The sequence below is a fragment of the Paralichthys olivaceus genome, chromosome 3 (assembly GCF_024713975.1).
Source record: "Paralichthys olivaceus isolate ysfri-2021 chromosome 3, ASM2471397v2, whole genome shotgun sequence".
NCBI lineage: Eukaryota > Metazoa > Chordata > Actinopteri > Pleuronectiformes > Paralichthyidae > Paralichthys > Paralichthys olivaceus.
Genome location: NC_091095.1, coordinates 24,330,504 through 24,351,469, shown reverse-complemented (window position 1 = coordinate 24,351,469; position 20,966 = coordinate 24,330,504). Strand labels below are relative to the sequence as shown.

Below are 20,966 nucleotides of genomic sequence, written 5' to 3'. Positions count from 1 at the left end.
AATTGTCCGTAAGCCAATTATCAAAAATCAGTGCCTGTATTAAAAATGCAGTTTATATGATGTTAATGGATACAAGCACAGACCCAAACTAACACCTCCTTTCTTCTGTGCCCTCTCGTGCAGGGTTCCTGAGTACAGGTGACCAGGCAGCCAAAGGGAATTATGGTTTGCTGGACCAGATCCAGGCTCTGCGTTGGACGAGTGAGAACATTGCAGCCTTTGGCGGCGATCCGTTACGGATCACCGTGTTTGGCTCAGGCGCTGGAGCTTCCTGTGTCAACCTGCTCACATTGTCTCACTACTCGGAGGGCAACCGGTGGAGCAACTCCACCAAAGGTAAAAAATCCCAGTCACCAGTGAAGTCTCATGGGATCTTCATGTACTGTATATTTAAGTCTGTGTGCAGTACTGAAGGGGATGTGACTGATGTGGGCTCTTGGTAAACTCAAAATAGATTCAATCAATTTGGCTACATGTGTGTTTAAATGTGTGATTTTGTGTTTTGAATTGGCCCTTTTATTCTTCTGTAGAGAGAAGCTGCTGTTCCTGTATTTAAATGTTTCTGTTACACTTTACACTGCGAAAGAGAAAACACTGCAGAGGTGAAACAAACTGCTCCAAGCATGTTTGGTGTGAATGCATCTGTTTGGATGGATTATAATCTTTTTTTTACATGCAGAGAGAGACATTACATACAAACATGATAAATATATTAAAAAATGAAAGGACTGCCCTACAGGATGCTTTGCTAAGTCAGGTGTAGTAGTACCTCTAGTAGGATAAGGTCAGTTGGAGGAAAAAAAGAAAATGAGTTGCAGAATGGTAATATATTTTCTTCACAGCAAATGGGAAAAATATCAGTAAAAAATATGATTTCAATAATTAACCATGACCGAACAACGTAATAGGGGGATAAGCGGAAAAGAAACAGCTGACCTAAGCTTTAGTAAACCTCTCACACAGACATACATGCAAGTTGACATGCTAGACTGCTGTCTGTTGTCAGACCAATACTGGCTGTTTGTCTTCATGACACAATGTCAATACACACACCAATACTGGCTGTGGATTGTTTTATGAGTCATTGTTAAGTACAATGTTAGAGGGGACCCTCCTGTGTCTTCTTCACTGTTGTAAATGTCTCTCCCTTTTTCTGAACCACAGATTCACACATTATATAATAACTTGCAGAAAAAAAATAATGATCGTTGTTAACAGTAATAAATAATTTAGAAAGTATTGTTTTCCTTTTTAAAGCCGTTTTTCTTACAAGTCCAGCAGAGGATCTCGGTAGAATTGGGTCCAGGCAATGCAGCGGGAGGTTCTCTGCTCAGATGCGTTCACAACAATAGCAAATACTTTGCAGGATTCAGACGAGGGGTGGAGCAGCAGACATAACGTAATAATTCTGCTGCGGAGATCACATGATTTTGTTAAGATCGCAACAATAGCAACGTCTGGCACATTTGTTGTTGTTTTTGGACTTTATATCAAATTTCTCATATAATTAAATTCTTGTGTGTGATTAGTATATTTACTCTATATTTACATCTGACGTGGTATTTAGAGATTCAGGTCATTTTAGCCTTTAAACTTCACTGTGCTTAATCTCAGTCTGCATGGTTCTCAGTTTATTTATTTAGCTGCAGTCATGTCAGTATGTGTCTCTATGCAAATGCTGATGCCGTTACATTGTACTTGCCTTTTCCCTGCACAATGTTCTTGAATCATCACTTTTTTCAAATCATGATTTTATTTTTCCTCCCCATCCCTCTACTTTCCTCATCTCCAGGCCTGTTCCAGAGGGCCATCGCCCAGAGCGGCACAGCCTTGTCCAGCTGGGCCGTCAGTTTTCAGCCAGCGAAATATGCCCGGATGTTGGCCCGTAAGGTGGGCTGTAACCTGGAGGACACAGTGGAGCTTGTGAGTTGCCTGCAGAGAAAACATTACAAGGAGCTGGTAGATCAAGACATCCAACCAGCCCGCTACCACATCGCCTTTGGGCCAGTTATCGATGGAGACGTTATACCTGATGACCCTCAGATACTCATGGAGCAAGGTACCAATTCACCTTGCATTTAGAGCCAGCAATTCCAATTCTGTTCTCACCTTTAATTTATATCCTCCACACACTCTTTTTCAGGTGAATTCCTTAACTATGATATTATGCTGGGAGTGAACCAGGGCGAGGGCCTCAAGTTTGTGGAGCTTATCGTGGATAATGAAAATGGCGTCCAGGCTAATGACTTTGACTACGCCGTGTCCAGTTTTGTGGATGACCTCTATGGCTACCCAGAGGGTAAAGATATCCTACGGGAGACCATCAAGTTCATGTACACCGACTGGGCTGACAGGCACAACCCAGAGACTCGCCGCAAGACACTGCTGGCCCTGTTCACTGATCACCAGTGGGTGGCGCCAGCTGTTGCCACGGCTGACCTGCATTCCAGCTTTGGGTCACCAACATATTTCTACGCCTTCTACCATCACTGTCAGACAGAACAGGTAGGACTCAGATTGAAATGATACATTATCTTCATGAATTGTCAATTATATGAAAGAAGTAGTCGTTAAGTAGTTGCAAATTCGCAAGATTTAGTTGTTCTTCAGCTCTATTGCGTCAAAGAGACAAAAAAATACACAACTATAATCTGACATCAAACAGAGATGTTCTATGTTTGTAGATGCAAACACCCCTTGTAGAATTATGCATTAATCACTGTGTGAACTCCTGCTGCCAAGTCTGGATCCCCTCTTCCGATTCCCCACCCACATCTCGGAGTTGCTTGCTTCATATAGGTCTGGTTCTGTGATCACTGATGGTTGTGTCAAGTTTGCAAAACAATTGACTGAGCTTTGTTAGCCCCTCTAAGCTAATTAAATACCTCTAAAGTTTGCATTGTGCTCTGTTTATTCACACTGTGAGGCGATTTACACCCAGAAGCAGTAGCAATTCATTCTGTAATTAAATGCAATCCAACAAGAGCATTATTGAGAGGCAGTCAGCCAGAGTGGGCTCCACACAAACTTTTAGAATGAGTTACTTTTCAACATATTTGGGAAGAAGACTGTTTCAGATTGTTTTAAAGTACAAAACTTCATCGCTTAGTGACATGCTGACAGTTTGCCTTACAGTAAAAGAGACAGAGCCTTGTGGCGCAAAACACTGTTTTTCATTCCAATTATATTATGATGACTGACTAGTTGGCAGCCGAGGAAGTGAATTCCAAACTCTCTACTCTATGTTTTACTGTTATAAGTCCACTGACTAATTATCAGGACCTAAAGGCAAGTAAGGAGTTTTGATTTAAATCCCCACATTTTCTTTTGGCATATATTTCCATTCAACAGGCTGGAGCTAATGACATGTACTGTAAATCTGCATTCAAAAATATCAGCTCAAAGCCATCTTCCTCTGTCAGTCCCTCTGCTTTCAATATTCTTTTACCTCACAAAAACACACTGAGTAATGGACCAGATATGGCAGGAAAAATACTTTTGAAAACTTATCTAATTTCCCCTTCTCTACCAAAAGGTATTGCATTTTCCTATTTTCTTTGATATCTCTGTGTGTGTGTGTGTGTGTGTGTGTGTGTGTGCATCTCATCTCATCACAATTGTAATAATGTAATAAAACTGATCTGATTTGATTCTTGTGCTGCCCCTCAGGTACCACCGTGGGCAGACGCAGCACACGGAGATGAGATCCCGTATGTGTTTGGCTTGCCGATGATTGGGCCGACCGAGCTGTTTCCCTGCAACTTCTCCAAAAACGACGTGATGCTCAGTGCCGTGGTCATGACCTACTGGACGAACTTTGCCAAGACGGGGTATGACAGCACAACAAATGTGGCTCCTAAGGGCCAAGTCAAGTCACTTTCTAGATGTAACTGCCATTCAAACTGACTGTATGCTCACAGGTGCTGAGATAAAGAGACTGATATCAACTTTTACACAGCCTTTAAATATTTGTTCTTTACTGTCCCATGACTCATCCTCTTTTTCTCATGCTAATATATGATAGACAATAATGCATTAATCATACAAGAACTTCCCGTACACTTTAACCTTCATCACAATAACATTGTAATTGCATGTACCAGATCCTCCTTGATTCAGATGTCCAGTCATTTCCAATAGAGAAACCTAATGTACAGGCTTCAGCATACCAAGATCAGCCAAAAGGTTGTTTAATCCATGATTTTGTGGATATTGTCTTTCTGCTGTCATGCTCAAAGCAGCAACAAGCTAATATTATAAGACCACAAACTATATAATAGATAATTTTATTGTAATTGTGTTTCCTCTCATTTGATGACCAGGATCAGTGAATTGTGCCATCATCGTTTTATGGACTGTACAGTGTAATCTGTATTCTATGCAGATACCCCTTACATGTCCTCAAATGCATTCTTAATTAATGGTCTTCGCCTGAGGAGGAACATTCTCAATGGGACAAAATTAAAACCCTTCCTATCCCCTCTCCTCTGTCCCATGTTGCCTTTCAGCATACAGTCATGGCGGTAATTGTTTTTTTGAGAGTGCAATGGGAGGACACTGGCTTTCTGTGCACTACCCAGTGGCCCTGAGGGGAACAGAAAGGCACTAATGATCCACATATATAACCCCAAATTGACGTGGAATGCCTCGTACCTGGGAGATTTATGCCATCAATTTGAATGGTTAAGAGTGTTCCTGATGAGGTCTGACTGGCTCCATATGCTGCTCTCAGACAATGGGGCGCTCTGTGGGTCTGAATGGTCTTCTATACCTCACATGGCTGGCTCTGTTCTGCTGGGATTAAGTGTAAGTGGATCTATTTAACACGGGGTCCCATGCTGAATATGCTCATGAGGCTCCTCTGGATTTAAAAATGGGGTTCATACGGGTTTGACCTGCATCTACACAGTGCCCTGTGATGTTTGCTGCATTCTTATGTTCATCAAAACAGGTGGAAAATAATATTAAAATAAGAGTTCTCAGTTTAATTTAGAGCAACTACTGAAACATAGTTTATGGAAATGATTAGCGTGCTGGGACTGAACATATTCTTTGGCTTCATGTATAAATTAAATATAAAGTATATTATTATATAACAGGTTCACTTCTAATGATACATGTATGCATTGCGTGTTGTACACTTTAGATAAAACTTCTGAAGGTATTCATTATTTTGAGATCTTTTAATTCAGTCAGAATCTTTACAAAACCAATCATCCATGAACAGAAATACCCCCTTTGACCTTTTTATGATTTTATAAGGTGTGATACCTCAGAAGCTGTTTATTAAAATTTGATGAAACCTTGGGGCTGCATCTCACCACTGCAATTCAGTATTTTCATAATTACACTGATTAGCCCGAGGGAGACGCTTCACTTAGGTCATAATCTAAATTTTAATAACCACACAGTCATACCTCAAAAGGTCCACTCCAGTTTTATTTTAGCTATTCCCCTTCCTATCCCCTAAAGTAAACAACTACTAGATGCCATAAATATTACTGTTCTGTTGTCCGTGCGAGGCAACAAGTCTATAATTTTGTTGTTTCCAATGTGCTTGTGTATCATTCCTCCGTGAAACTCTTAACAGATCACCACTGTCTGTTGGAATTTCTTTAATGGAAAAACTATTTCCCCCTTTCCTCTGCTCAGGGACCCAAACCAGCCTGTCCCTCAGGACACCAAGTTCATCCACACCAAGCCCAATCGCTTTGAAGAAGTGGCATGGACACGCTACAACCAGAAAGATCAGCTCTACCTGCATATTGGCCTGAAGCCCCGGGTCAAAGAGCACTACCGCGCCAATAAGGTACAGTCAGATACCAATGCAAGCAATTTCTGTTTGGCTCACCAATATCTGAGGTGCATAGTAATATGTGCTGCTGCAGTCTGCTTTAGAGTAAACATTTTATAATTAAGCACCATCAGTAGCTAGATAGTTATAAGTATTTAATGTAATAACACAATATTACATCTTTAGTCATCAAAACAATTATCTGCCAGTAATTATAAATGCAACATTTCATTCCAGATACATTTTACCTTTGTTATTTATGCTGCTTATAGTTTTCTTCTCTAGTTTTTTGGAACAAAATGAGTCTTGCTTCTGTTTCTGCAGACAGTCATAACTTCACATCACTTTTTGCTGCTGATATGAGATGTTGCCCATGGATTTCACCTTATATCAAATTAAATACTCAGGTCATGATTATTAAAAGTCTTTCATATCCATCTGATGGTGACACGTGTGATTCTCCCACTGCCATGAGAATGGACTGCATAGGAAAGGCAATACTAACAGATAACTATGTGATACCAATTATCCAGTGTCACTTATGTTCAGTGAACACAGTTGAACTCTGTATAAAGATGGTAATCCAAAGGGATCTCCATTTTCTCTCCTACGTCACTACACTATTTCCTTTTGTCTCCACAGGTCAACTTGTGGTTGGAGCTGGTTCCTCATCTGCACAGTCTCAACGAGGTCACTCAGCTCATTCCCACCACCACCAAGGTTGGTAGTAATTTATCTCCTTCTGCCTATAAAAATCAACTACAGGCGTCACCAGGTAGTTTTAGTGTAGCTCTATATATGATAGGATGACCAAACCAAGGGCATGATTCTAAGAGGGAGAAAAAAAAAAAAATCTCCAAACAGGCATCAGAGCGAACTTTGCTTATTTGTTTAGTTTGAGGAGCGTGACTATAATACCCATACTGCACCTCTATTATCTCTGCAAAGCTTTTTTGGGTAAATCTGAGTAATGTAAATCTGATTAAAATGTTAATGTTGATAATTCTATAAGTTGTTATTGCTGTCTTCAGATCCCTCCACCAGAGGTTACCAACCGTACGCCAAAGACCAAGGTTCTGGTGACCAAGCGCCCTAACCCAACTCCGTTCCCCACTGAGACCCAGGACAGCCGCAACCAGCCACACCTGGTGGACCAGCGCGATTACTCCACTGAGCTATCAGTGACCATCGCAGTGGGAGCCTCCCTACTCTTCCTCAACATTCTGGCCTTTGCCGCGTTATACTACAAGAAGGACAAGCGTCGGCATGATGTTCATAGGCGTTGCAGCCCCCAGCGTAATGCAGCCAATGACCTAGCCCACACTCAGGAGGAGGAGATCATGTCCCTGCAGATGAAGCAGCACTCTGACCTGGACCGGGACTGCAGGGGAGTGGGCGACACCCTGCACCCGCACGATGTGGTGCTGAGGACTGCCTGCCCGCCGGACTACACTCTGGCCATGAGGCGCTCACCGGACGACATCCCGCTCATGACGCCAAACACCATAACCATGATCCCCAGCACCATGGGGGGGCTTACCTCGCTCCACTCTTTCAACACCTTCCCAAGCAGCGGGCAGAATAACACCCTGCCCCACCCACACTCACACTCTACGACCAGGGTATAGCCCTGTGGATGTACCCACGCAGGTAGGACTCTGATGGCTGAGGCAAGAAGCAAATGCGGCTGCTGCTCCTACAGCAGAGACTTTAGGCCAACAAGGTGACAAACAGATATGTCAGGAGCTGAAATGCCAGCCTGGAGTCGCTAGACACCCATGGATTTACAGTGGGATTGTACGACGCCCTGTTAATACCTGAGGGAATATAGTTATGGGATTTCTGGGGATTTGGACCAGAAGAAAAAAAAAAAAGAATAATTATGTTTTTGTAGAAAAATAAAAGACAAGAAGAAAACAGTACAAATAAGGAGTTGAAGAAAAACAACCTCACAAAAGGATGATTTTTTTTATTGTTAATATTATTATTTTTGTTCTGATATTGCAGCAAAACAAGGTACAGTCAAGTATTTTTTCTTTCTAGTGACAGATATGGCCTTCGGGATCTTTTGACAAATTACTGCTTGACAGTATTATCTGGGAGCAGAGCAGGGCATCAGAGGCGCCTCGGAGGTGAGAAGAGCACTTTGTAAAAGAAAGAAAACATATTGTTTTCCTTTGGCGCCGCACTGCAGATTACTCTGTTGGTGAGGCACACAGTAGATGCCACGCAAACCAATTTAGGCATGTGTTAACTTCATAAATGGAGGCTATGTAAGATAAGACAAAAACAATTGTTGAAAGGAACGAATGAAGGACTGGAAATAACAAGGAAATATGAAACCCTGTATGCACAATGGAATCATTTTGAGGAAAAAAAATGTCACTGATACTTTTCATCCATTTATTTTTGAGGATCGGGAACAACTTTATTGTATAGAACCTATTTACATATCTAGATCTGTACACTAAGCACCAAGGCCCTCTTCTCTTTTGGGGGGGGGCATCTGACTGAGCCAGTGGGGCGTGGGGATCCACCTACTGGCTTTCTGGCAGTTCCAACTTCAACACCGAGAGCTGAGGGACAAAGGATAATTGGATATTTTAGCACGATGCGCATGACAATTTATCTGCTTGATGGCTGCTCTGCTGATTATGTCATTATTAAGAATAATTTTCACCCTCTCCCTTGCATTGGAGTAATTTCAGACGGATCTCCTGATTGGATTACAGGAAAACACACACCCTCACAGGACCGCGGGAAATGCAGCTCCGGGTTGTGGACGTTGTGGGCTGGAACTGGGGACAGGAATGGGAGGGGCTGGGGATATGGTAAAACTTTCTTGCATAACATAATATAGCTTGAGTGGAGCTGGGCATATAAGGACTAGTTTTGTACTCTGTGTGTTGGTACTACTTTTTGATAGTGTTCAAATCACATTACACTGTATCAATCAAACTCATTGTACCTTCAGTTGAAATCAGTGTTATTTGCTATTGTACCTATTGGACCACTTTACCGTATAGAAGTAATTACCTGCACTGTTTATTCCATTACCCATTTTTTTCCTTTTCTTTAACTGAAGGTATGTTGATTGAGTGTTGCCCATTAGTATGTGAAAATGAAGAGTGACAGTAGTGGAAAAAAATATGGTGGATGAGTGAATCTCTGGGGTGTGTAGCTTTTTTTTCCCCCCTTCATCCAGTCACCTTCTTTAGTCTTGTTTAAACATGAATTCCTATACATGACTGAAACAAGTCAGAGGCCAAGCACAGACGGATCTCGATGGGAGAATCTCTGTGGAAATGCACAGCAGGTGGATGGAAGGAAGAGCTCGCGTCAGGACAGGTCAAATCCCATGATGTGCTTTTTATGTAGTTTGCATTGTTGCCCAGGGTTGATCATATTTTGGAGGCACATTGTGTTATGAGGAGGAAGTAAACAGGCTTCCTAGAGCAGCTGAGACCCACAGCCATCCGTCTTTACCTCACTTTAAGTAGATACTTATTTTCTTTTATTTGGCTCCACTCCTTTTCTACTAGATATTCTCTTCTGTCTCATCGTTTACACTGAGCTGACAGGCCTGGCTGTTTGGCAAAACGGTTTCCCCCTTGCATCTACACCACCTTCAGCTTACCGTCTCCTGCAAGGCCTGTCAGCCATTGCTAACATCTTTAGGTCAGTGAAGCCTGGGCAGCTAACAATGTTAGCCACCGGAATGGGGATGTGTCACACAGCAAAGCAGGTCACAGTAGGACCCAGTTGCTTAAGAGGTTGGAGTTGTTGCAGGGGTAAAATGGTGGTTTTTAGAACAGACGGAGAAGAGAATATCAAGGATGGTAAGCCTATTGTGCTCAGATACTGAAATCTGCACACTGGCACAGATATGATACTTGGAGAGCTGAAACGCTTGTCTCCCTGTTTCCCCTTCACATAAGTGTTGATGTGTGGAGGCCTCAGTTGGGAGACTACATCCAGTCCCTTTTGGCTCACTCACAACACTGTGCAGTCATTCAAAATAATGAGTGCAGACTACTGTTACCCTGTATAATACTGCAGCAGAGTAGATGAGTGTGGGGGATAAAATCGAGTCTTTTATAGGGAGTGTTTGTTTTTTGGGATAAGATTTAAATTGAATAAACTAATTACATCTGTTTGCTCCAGATTGTTTCTCAGAAATAAATTTACTGCCAGGGCTTGATCTGGGATTTCAACAAAAGAAAGATTCCAAGGCTATTATCACAAATCATCCTCACGGGCCAGGGACTTTTTAGATACCCAACAACATTAAAGAAATAGTGTGAATCTCAGAATCAGGGAACAATCCATCCTGTGGCTCTGTTGATACTCTACCAACAGACTGCTATCTTTTAGCTCTAGTGCTCCTTGTGCCAGTTTGTGATCTGCAACACACATGCGAACATATGATTTGAAAACACGTGTGCAAACATCCTAACACACAGCCATGTGCTAGACAATTAGGCCTGGGCTTACCAAGTGTTTTCTTTATCTAACCAAGATGTTTTATATAGGCTAACGCTCTGATTGCGTGCACTTGGACTCAAGATTTATTAGACCCATATAAAAAGCAACATGACCTTGCTTTTGTAATCCAGGGCCAGTGGCTGAAATGCATTTCACAAGCTATGGAGGGGAACAATAGCCAACTATGAAACACTGGTTTACACCGAGCAACCTGCAAAGAAATGAGATGCTTTTTTTGAAAATGAAAATTCCTTCAACACTGTAAGATTTAAAGACCCATAATTCCTTACTAGATAGGCTGTCATACAACAAGTCGTAGACTGTCAGCTATGCCGGGATTAGACCACACATTATTATCCTAATAATGACCAAGTCAGACTCAGACTTAAAGTCTAATGCAGCATCTGGGACACATCCCTCAATGTGACAGCAAAGGAATAGCATGTCATTCCCTGCACAGCTGAAAACACAGCAGAGCAAACTGTCACGTTAGGAGAGTGATAGCGATGTGGAATTTTGAAAAATTGAAACATTAATGACTGGTTTATCCGAAACAGCAAGCTATAAAAGTTTCGGGGGCCAACCAGTAGTCGCAACAGGAACTCTCATGATGACCAACTCTATTAGAGTGGCCATCTTCAGACCACAAAAACATTGTGCAGTCAGATTCCAGCATTGGAGTATTGCCTTTCAAGCCGCAGCCAACCACTATTTTACTACGTTTACTTCATTTAGGTTACAATGTCATACATTCATTTTTATTATTATAACTATTACAATTATTATTTTGCTCTTAAATGCATTTATCAACCACTTCGCATTTGAAATCTAGAATTGCATGAAGATATTAAAGTACTTTTTGAGTTATATAACTGGTCAGCCATTAGCGGTTGGTAATGATAGATCGCCTGCAAAGTGAATCATGGCACACTGCCCCACTTAAGACACTCACATGAATACATGTACCACATATGTTAATTTAATCCTCTTAACAGCGGCAGAATAAAGCATGGCCGTACAATGCTTCTGACATTCAACATTTAAAGTGATGTAATTTGCTTTCTGGCAGCCATGTTGGGGAACATATATGATTCATAGGATTTCATTTATCTCCAAATGACTCAATCTGAATATTAACCATATTTTGTTTGCATTAAATTAACACTCACTAGTTTTGGGTTGATATGTTTTCGGCTGCAGATTTACTTGTCAGCCAGATGTCACTGTCCTCTCGCTGACACACACTTACATGATCACTTGGATTTAGATGGTGCCCGGTTAAGTTAAGTTCTATTCAGTGTTTCCATTAAAGCATTTATTATTTTGGCCTAAAATTCACGTCTAATGCATTTTTTACCTCATACACATTCACCAATTCTCTTTTAGTGAATTAGTGTTTGGAAACTTGCATAGTTAGTATTTTATTTTGCCATCTTGCTTTTATTCTTCTTGACTGAAGATTCTTCAAAATGTTATTCGATAGGACCACAAGTTTTCAAATGCTCCACAGGGCGTACCTTTAATTTTGATGTTAATTAAACCTTAGCTCACTCATATTTACAACATATGCTTCAGAGTAAGGGCTAGGACTTAACAGACTAGGGCTAACAGTATGTCATGAGTTCACTGCAACTGAAAGAAGTCTTATTGAATAATCTTTCAATATTTAATGAAATATCTCATTTAAAACCATCAACCCCACATAATCTCATGCTTTCAATTTCATTGGATCTACATACAATAGGTTGTTTCTATGTATATATTTCAATAGACTATATCATCCTCATTCCAGGCAGTAGCAAATAACGACTAGCGTATTTTCAGTTTACTGTATGTGTATTGTATGGCAAGGTCTTAAATATATGACATAGGAGCTGGACTGTAGTCAGCTCACCTCTCCAAGAAATCTTCAAAGATTCTCTGTATGATGAAATTAAAATGAGATTGAACCACAAGCTCTCCCAAACGTCTGCGTCTTCAAAGTAAGCCTGTTTAAAAAGGGCTGATCATGTATCATTCACAGAACATATTGCAGAGAGCAAACTGGAATTGCACATTGAAGCATGAACTGGGAAATATGGCAAATGCCTGCCTCGGCTGCCGTGAGCGCGCCTGTTTACCAAGTATTCAGTGTTTCCCAGGACACTTTGATTAGCACTTAGACCACCGCGGGACACTGAACCTCTCCCCTGAATCCCCGCTGCCTGCTGAAATTCTTTTTTAACAGCTCTTTTAAAGGCAGGGCCACTCACCCACCTGCCCCTGTGACAGAGGAAACATTAGGCCTTTAAACTGAGAACTAATAACAATAAAACATGACTGGATAGTTAAACGAGCAAATAAAATATGAAAAGAAGCTCAAATTTAATTGCAGCTTTTATACTGTTTATATGCTGTGGCAACTTTAACAGGGAACCTTACGGCTTTTATTTTTCCACACCTTTTGTTTAAGTTCACTGGACCGTTAAAAACCATAATCACCCCTTTTCTCATCTTTTTAAGAAGTAGTCTCTGGTTCATGACTGAATTAATGTTTAATAGACTGACAATTCTAATATTTCCTCAAGTCTCTCTGGTCACGGAGTGTGTTTCTTTTTTGTGTTTGGTAAAACACTGGCATAACTGCAAACTTAAAAAAAACATGCCTGGCCAAATTTTGTGTCAGCCCATATCGAGTGCATTTACAAAGTTTTTCTGTTAAAACTGTCCTTCATTGTCATAAACTGAGGCTTGTGTACATCTTACCGTTGTTTAATTCTGCCATGTGCCTAATTTCTCTTTCTGTGTTCAGATTGATTTGAATATTCTGTTTACTGTATTTCTGTGCCATGTGACACCTGGCTTGTCCTGAATAAGACTTGAAATTGGATTCATTTATGTAAGATAATAGCCTGAGAACGCCCCGCAGATGAGAACGACTCCCATCCAGTGTCAAAGAGGGGAAATCTGAACCAATCCAGGTAGCATTTCTTCAGTCATTCTGTTGAATCCCAACACCAGTATGTTTTAACAAGCCAGTATAGCAGGGTGAGTATGAATCCACACAGTTTGGGACTGAAGATACTTAAGAAACCCTGTTCTAGGGGGACGCTTCACTCTTGTTCCAGTGTCAATCTGCCCTGACCGTGGTCGACAGTCAGCCCGCTCTGCAGCGTGCAGGACAGACTGGGGGGAAAGGGGAGGAGCGAGCACTGCGAATGAATGTAACGCAATGTGCCATTTTCTAACCTCAAATCACAGCAGAAGTGACAACAACCAAACCTCAGATTCATCCTGAGAGGTTTTTGCTAGCAGTCTGAAAACTTCATGTGGATTTGTTCTTTTGAATGCCATTTGAAACAGGGGGACACTATGTGAGCTGGTCTGGCATTTGTAATGTAGATTATTTGTCACTTGTCTTTCTTTCTGGTTAAATAGTAATTACTCTTCTGGAGCACAATAAATGATTTTAATATGCTGATATGTTTTTTTTCTTCATTTATTATTTTCCGTGGCTGTCCTTTGCTAAATTGGCTAATTTAATTGGTGAAGCACACATCAACTCCCACTCACAAGTAATTACTCTGGCAATTTATTCGTGGCTAGATTAAATTTGTTTTCAACGACTGGAGGCAGAGCAAGCTCTGTTGTCAGTGCAGTGCTTATTAAGACTAAAAGCTGACGCCTGTCAACTGTGAGGCTTAAAAATTCCTGCCCACGACATTCTAATCAGGGAAACACACACAAGGGTAAACAGGTAAACATCTGTCACACAGTGTCGCTGCAGCGGTGCTGCTCAGAGAGACGCTGAACAGTTTCATCCAGAAAATCTTTCTCCATACGGGCTTTGTTTCCCTTTTTTTCAAGGATGACTAACTTGTGGTGGATGTCACATTCCGTATAGTGTTAGTCCATCCAACTACCAGGATGCTGCACATCCATACTCTACAGCCTGGGGCTTCTTTGTATAATATAAATGTTCTACAATATGACAAAAGTTGCTGTTGGCTTTGCATTATTCCTTTTCAACTTCTACACCCACACTGAGCTCCTGGCACCTCTGCAGTCTTCATCATCTGGGCTTTCAACTTCCTTCAGTTTGTATGTTGGCCAAGAGAGCTCAATGCACTGCAACCTAAAGGAGCACATGCAGAAAATATCACAATTCATTTTTTTCTCATATTGTGGTTTGTCAGTGTGCAGCATCTTTTTCCTTTGTCTTGTGTGTGTTTTCCTGCAGAAGTTTCCTTTCTTTGTTTTTGTTTCGACAATGTGGTTGTGTCAGTAAGTAAAGTTTATTAAGTAAAGCACCTTTCCCAGAGCAAAGTCACCAAATGCATTACATAAATACAATCATACTGGAGCAATAAACAGTAAATATATGCAATTAAAGAAAGTGATAAAAATGCATGTTTCAAACACTACAATGCAAAAGGCGAGACAGAGGCCAATATGAATACATGGATTTTCAGTCATCTTTTAAAGGCTTCAACAGATGATGCAGAATGTTAGACAACAGCAGTTCATGTTATGTTGTGTGTGTCAAACCAAATGTCAGTTAGATGTTTTTATGTCAATCTCCTTTTCCATATTTCTTTCACATCTGGCCTAAATGTATAATTTAAAAACTATCCTATACTCCATTCTATATACTAATTGTATATCAATAATAGTAATCGTAATAATTACAATGATAGTGAGACAATAGTCAACATGTTTTATTTGTTAAGAGTAATTCACTCATAATTCACAAACAATTACATTTCAGATACCGACACTGGCACCTACTGCCTCCATGACACAGCTTCAAAGTGACCAAATCTTCTACCTTCTTCCTGCTCATTGCTCTTTACACTTATTTTACTAATTTACACTAGATTATGGTGAAAAGAGCTGACAACATTGTCTGTGTGTTGTCAAGAGAATCAAGTGATCTCCGCAGTGGAGTCAATATTACTTCCTGTCTCCGTCTGCTGCACCCGGCTGCTCCACCTCTCCCTTCAATGATGTGGGGGGAATTGTTGCTGTTGTGAATGTGTCCGTGCAGAAAACCACCTGCTGCGTTGTGCATGTGTGGAAGGCAAACTGAGGGTAAACTTCAGAGAACTGACTACAGAGTTTACACACAGTCTGCCTCCAACAGGTCATGTCTGAAAATGGCTTAGCTGTCAGCCATTCACCCTCCCTGAGCACTTTATTAGGGACACCATGCGTTTGCTCTAAAAAAACAGCCTCAGCTCTTCTTTTTATTGATTCCACAAACTTCCCTCTGAGACTCTGCTTCATTTTTACATATATATAATTTCTGTAGATTAGTCAGCTGTACATTAATGATGCTCTCCTGTCCCAAAGGTTCTGCTGGATTCACATCTGGTGACTGGAGGTCACTGAAGATCACTGAACTCACTGTCAATGTGACTTGGATCATTATTATGATGGACATGGCCATTAGAGGATTGTTAATGAGGACGTAAACACTGTATGTTTATCGCTAAGATTTGAACTGTACTACTTTTGATGCTGCTAATCAATCCAGCACTGTGATGGAACGCTCGTGTTATTTTTGTTAATATTTCAGAGGAAAAAGAAACCAATTAAAAACTTTCCCTTAGTTTCTCAGAATCAAGCTCCCATGAATATCAAACTGCAGCAGCCATGTTTGAAACAAATCCCCATAAAACACTTTTTACTGGGCTGTGGTTTGCCTGCAGCCTCCAAATCACGTTATCTGACTGTTCACCCAAGCAATTAGCTGCTTACTGGCTGCTGTTGATCATGAACCCATGTTTGTATAAATTAGTTAACTGTGTGTGGGCTCCAGGCTGCTAGCATGCATGACATACAGACAGACAGATGCATGACAAGCAAGGCTCTTATTGATTGGGAACAGCTTAATGCATCATGGACCAATGTCTCACTGAGTGAGATAACATATAAAACATCCTCTACATCATCACACCAGCAGTCTGGACTGTTGACACAAGGCACGTTGGCTCCATGGATTCATGCTGTTGATGTCAGATCTTCTATCATCTGCAGATCCATCAGTCCAGGCTGCGTTTTTCAGTCTTCTTCTGTCCAGTGTTGGTGAGTCTGCGTCACTGCAGCCTCAAATTTCTGCTTTTGTCTGACACGAGTGGAACCTGATGTTTTTCTCCTGCTGTTGTTCATTTTGAGAAGCTTCCCTGCAAACCAGTTGTAGTGGTGATCTGAGTTACCACAGTTTGGTAACAAAATCAAATTTTCCGAAATATGTCAAGCAACAATAAAGCTCTTTTTTGGTTTTCTTTTTTTTCTTTAATAGGTAAAAAGAAAAAAGCTTCACTGATACGACTTTAATGAACTAATCAGCATTGCAGGCAGTGAAAACACCTTCCTATGATGCAGTCAACACGGCTGCAAAGGTTGATGCAAGAAACTGTTGAGAATGACATGTTAACAGCTCCTAGCACAGACCACTGCAGCGAAAATTGTTCATTTATGATTTCTTATTTGTTGGAAAAATACAATTTGTGAAACAGCCACAAACCACCGCAGCACTGAATCCCTTTTCCGCACAGTTGCTGGTGTGTAAATACTTGATTTTGAGATCAACAACCAATTCCTAAATGAACAGATACATTTTTAAGTTTGCAGTTTCCAACAAGATGCAAAGATGTTTTGTCCCTTCCCCTTAATTGTAACCGATCCCTCTACCTTTAATGACTTTGGCAGAATAGAACATTCTGCCCTTTTTGTCTTTATTTTAGATGTTCTCTTTTTTTGTTTACACATGTTGCATCTTGTGGAACTAATTGGGATTCTGAATCATTCAGCGTCTTATGTTTTATTGATTTTCATCATGTGATGCCTTTATTTATGTATTTCAGTCCCATAAACACATCATAAGAGCTGTTAAAAGACAGAGAAGTAGGGTTGGTGTGGAGCTCTGCCCTCAGATTTGTGAGTTTTGGGTTGTGATATATATATATATATATATATATATATACTGATACTGTATGTATGTCATATTATTTTTCTTCTTAACAACTACAGCTAAGGTATCACACACACACGGGGAACCTGGCATTTTGTTAAAGTGTTAATTGGAAATCAATCAGAATTCGTCCTCCCTGGAATACTGTGACATTTCCTCATTCTTTGCCAATGATTAGAAACAAATTATGGCTGAGACTGACTGACATTTGGAGAACAGGCGGCTGGAGTTCGAAGCATCAACAGAGATTTATTTATGCTCTCCACGGCTGTGTGTGTTTGTGTGCGTGGACATGCGTGTATGTGTATGACCAAGGGCATACACTGCAGTGGGCCGCTCAGCCAGAGGGCCCCGTAGGAATAATGTGATAAGGGAAGCTTATTTACCATAATAATGCATCTCATCTCTGCACATCAAACACTCCTGCCTGGTCTGATAACCCGCTCTTTAATTTAGCACAACTGTTTGATCTAGCTGTGCCGCCGCTTTCCCAGGGCCATTGTCGCGAGCTGTACAACAGTTGGGAAATTGCTGTGTACTTTCACAGCGTTTCATAAATAGAACCGCTACGCAACATTGATGCACCTCTCCCCAGCATTTTGGCTCTTTGTTTTTTTGTTTGTGATGAACCCAGATTTATATTGTGTGTCTATACGTATAAACTAGAAGGTGTAGAGTTTTGAAAGGGTTTGACGTCAGGTCTGTGGCTGCAAGTTTAGCTGGGTCAGGAGAAGATGCTGTGCTCATGGCAGAAACCCTAAACTGTGTCTATCAAATTCTGGCCCGTGATCTTGGATGACAGACTCACAGATACTTCATTCCCATCATAATTAAGTAATAAACTGAACTCCATTAATAAAGTATTAGACTTCCTCAAGATCAGAGATAGGGAGTAATGAAGTAAGAATACAGGATTTCTGTACTCAAGTAGATTTTCTGGTATCTGGAGTTTTTATTTTTCTAATAACATTTTCAGAACTGGTCCTTTGCTTTGTTTTAATGCATTTGAGGGAAATTCTCCTTTTTTTAATTCAATTTTTTGTATCATCAAGCGCCACCTTCCCTATATCAAGACAGAATTCAACCTTAATGGACAGCACTGACTCTGAGGAGAGCAACAAAACATTACCTATACCTGGCCATACTTAAATTAAGAATACTTCATTGAATACATTGTAAACATTTCCTCCAATTTTCCTGTTTCTTGCTTTACCCCCTGTTTTTAGCCTAAATATATTGTTTTTTAAGTAAGAGTGGTTTTTTTGGAACAATGTTAAAATAACATGGATCTCAGTTTGGTCTGCACAGACACAGCTGCTGGGAATGGCCTTCAGAGGCGAAATGTTTACTTCTACAACTTAAGAGCCTGTACTTTTATACTAAATTGAGTAAAGGGGTTGAATCAGTACTTGTACTTTTACTTGAGTTGTTTCTAACACAAATATCTGTACTTCTACTTGAGTAAAGAATGTGTGTACATTAGACTTCTTTGCATGAAATAATATTTTTTCCCTTCCCTACCTGTCTGACGTAAGTCCCTCGTAAGGCTTTCACAATCTTGTTTGGCACAATGCCCACATCTGTCATTCTCCATGCCTTCAGTCTGAAGGTCGTGGAGATAACCCTTGTTTCATCATCAAAGTTATTTCCTCAGACTTGACAGAGCTGCTGTTAGTGTCAGAGCCACAAATGACATTTTACAATTGGCGACAGAAAATAAAACTTTCTCTCGGGCTGCACGAGAAAAAAGAGTTATTTCATTGTGTGATGGAATAAAGTCTACTGCTATAGTACCACTGCCTGTTTATTATTTCCGCCCGGATGATGATGACCTTGGGAGATCAAAACCAGTCTTCAAGCCATTATGTCCTAATAGAGACTTTTTTAAAGTCTTCCGCTTTTGTTTGGCCACTTCAGGGCACCTTGATGTTCCCCTTCTTCCCGCAGGTGCATTTTGTCCGTGCACTCTTTTTGACATTGTACCGATATTTTATTTTAAGCTGAGTTAAACAAGTTAAACATGGCCTGAAACTAAAATCAGAAAATTAGATTTTTTATTTATTTTTTGGTTTCCAGGTCATGATGTCACATCTGCTTGGTGCCACATAAGTTCAAACTATCTGAATTGAAAAGTTGTGTGAATCTGGATCACAGTGATGTTAAGGCTTGAACCCAGTTGTTCTGAAGACACGTTTTCTGGGTCTGGGTCCCGTCAAAAAAGCCAGTAAAGTGTGCACGACGTCACACTAAATTAATTTTGGGGTTATATCTCAGACAGGGGAGATTAAAACAATGAAATTGTTAAATCAAATTCCCCAGCCACTCATTAGACATCCAAAATTTGCCCTGCTTTAAGGCAGATGAGTCACACATTCCCCTTAACAAGCTGTTTTAATAACTCTTTTGTTCCGTCGCTGACGACGCACAGAGCAGAATCTTTGTTCATTGCCTGTGTTCAGTTTAATTGGAATCTGCTGAGCTTCTGCGTCGTTTCAGTCGGTCGACTGGATGCTACCCTCAGGTAAAGCAATTATAATCAGCGCACGCTCTCTTGTTCCAGGCCCAGCGTCTTCTCAAAGCGCTCCTCGTGCAGGAAAAAACCTACAATGGACCTGATCGGAGCTTTGTTTACAAGTTTAATGATCAAACGCTGCTGGATTTCAAATAACACTCTGCATTTCTGAGTTACTTGGAATCTAAAAATGAATGCACGAACATCACTGATTCTATTTTAGGTTTACACAACTGCAGGTGAAAGAGAGAAATGTGCGGCTGCTGCTATTTCAGCTGTTAACAGATACAAATGCATGTTTAAGACTTCAAAAAGCGAAAATGTAGCGATTATACTTTTGCTGTCGCTAAACTTTGTAAGTGCTGCCTCACTGAGAGCCATTGTCACATTTTATTTTGTTTCATCTGATCAGCGGAACGCAAACACGGACCCATATTGTGCGAGTTAGAGATAAGTTACTGTCAACATGAGTGAATGAAGCACTTCTCCCGTGTTTCATCTCGTGTCGACAAGCTATTGAGCAAAACAAATTAAATCTGAGAGGATCTGATGCTTCTCTCAGGATGTCCGTCTGAATATCTGTGAACTTAATTGGATCTGGCAGTCGGGCCTGTTTCTGTTGTCTCTGTGGAAGTGAAGAACGTTCGAACTGTCCATAGTAAAGCTAATTTAACAAATCTGACAGCCAGGCACTCCTCAGCAACAAGAGCAGATGGATAAAAGCTGCATGACATGTAGACACCTTGAGTGATGCAGGGAGGCAGCAGTTTGGATTAAGTTTGTTCTATTCAACCAAGTCAGGCCAGTTTTCTCCTTTGCTGCCAGAGGTCAAAGAGGCAGCAAAGGAGAAAACTGGCCTTTTCTATAAACGATTCTCAACGTCTGTGGTCGAGTCAGACAAAACAATTTACAGCAGAGTTAGGGTTCTAAGTGGTACTAAAACAAAATTATAATGTTGTCACATTACAGTTATCAATCATACAGCAACAAAAATATGCATTACCTCACTGCAGTACATCCAGCAAACAGATGTTTGCCTTTTTTCACTCCTTCCAAAACAATTGCAAATGCTGCCAGACCAAGGTTTTTACATCAGAGGACGGTGGAAACGCAACTTCTTTTGTCCACAGAGGTGCCAAATTCACCAAAAAGGAATCGTTGATCGTAATGACCATCACTGTCTCCTATTGATTTCATTATGACACTTCAGAGCGCTGAGT

General features: G+C 40.7%; 1 protein-coding gene across 3 annotated transcripts in view; it reads left to right on the top strand.

Moving 5' to 3' along the window:
• Nucleotides 1–13,739, top strand: part of nlgn1 (neuroligin 1) — a 287,458-nt gene extending 273,719 nt beyond the window's left edge. For all 3 annotated transcript variants that reach the window (XM_069522556.1, XM_069522558.1, XM_069522557.1), the window contains 7 exons: nt 124–336; nt 1,793–2,059; nt 2,144–2,505; nt 3,670–3,830; nt 5,653–5,809; nt 6,437–6,514; nt 6,826–13,739. In XM_069522556.1, coding sequence (XP_069378657.1) covers nt 124–336; nt 1,793–2,059; nt 2,144–2,505; nt 3,670–3,830; nt 5,653–5,809; nt 6,437–6,514; nt 6,826–7,422 — 1,835 coding nt within the window. In that variant the 3' untranslated portion in view covers nt 7,423–13,739. The remainder of the gene's footprint in view (nt 1–123; nt 337–1,792; nt 2,060–2,143; nt 2,506–3,669; nt 3,831–5,652; nt 5,810–6,436; nt 6,515–6,825) is intronic.
• Nucleotides 13,740–20,966: the final 7,227 nt, after the last annotated feature.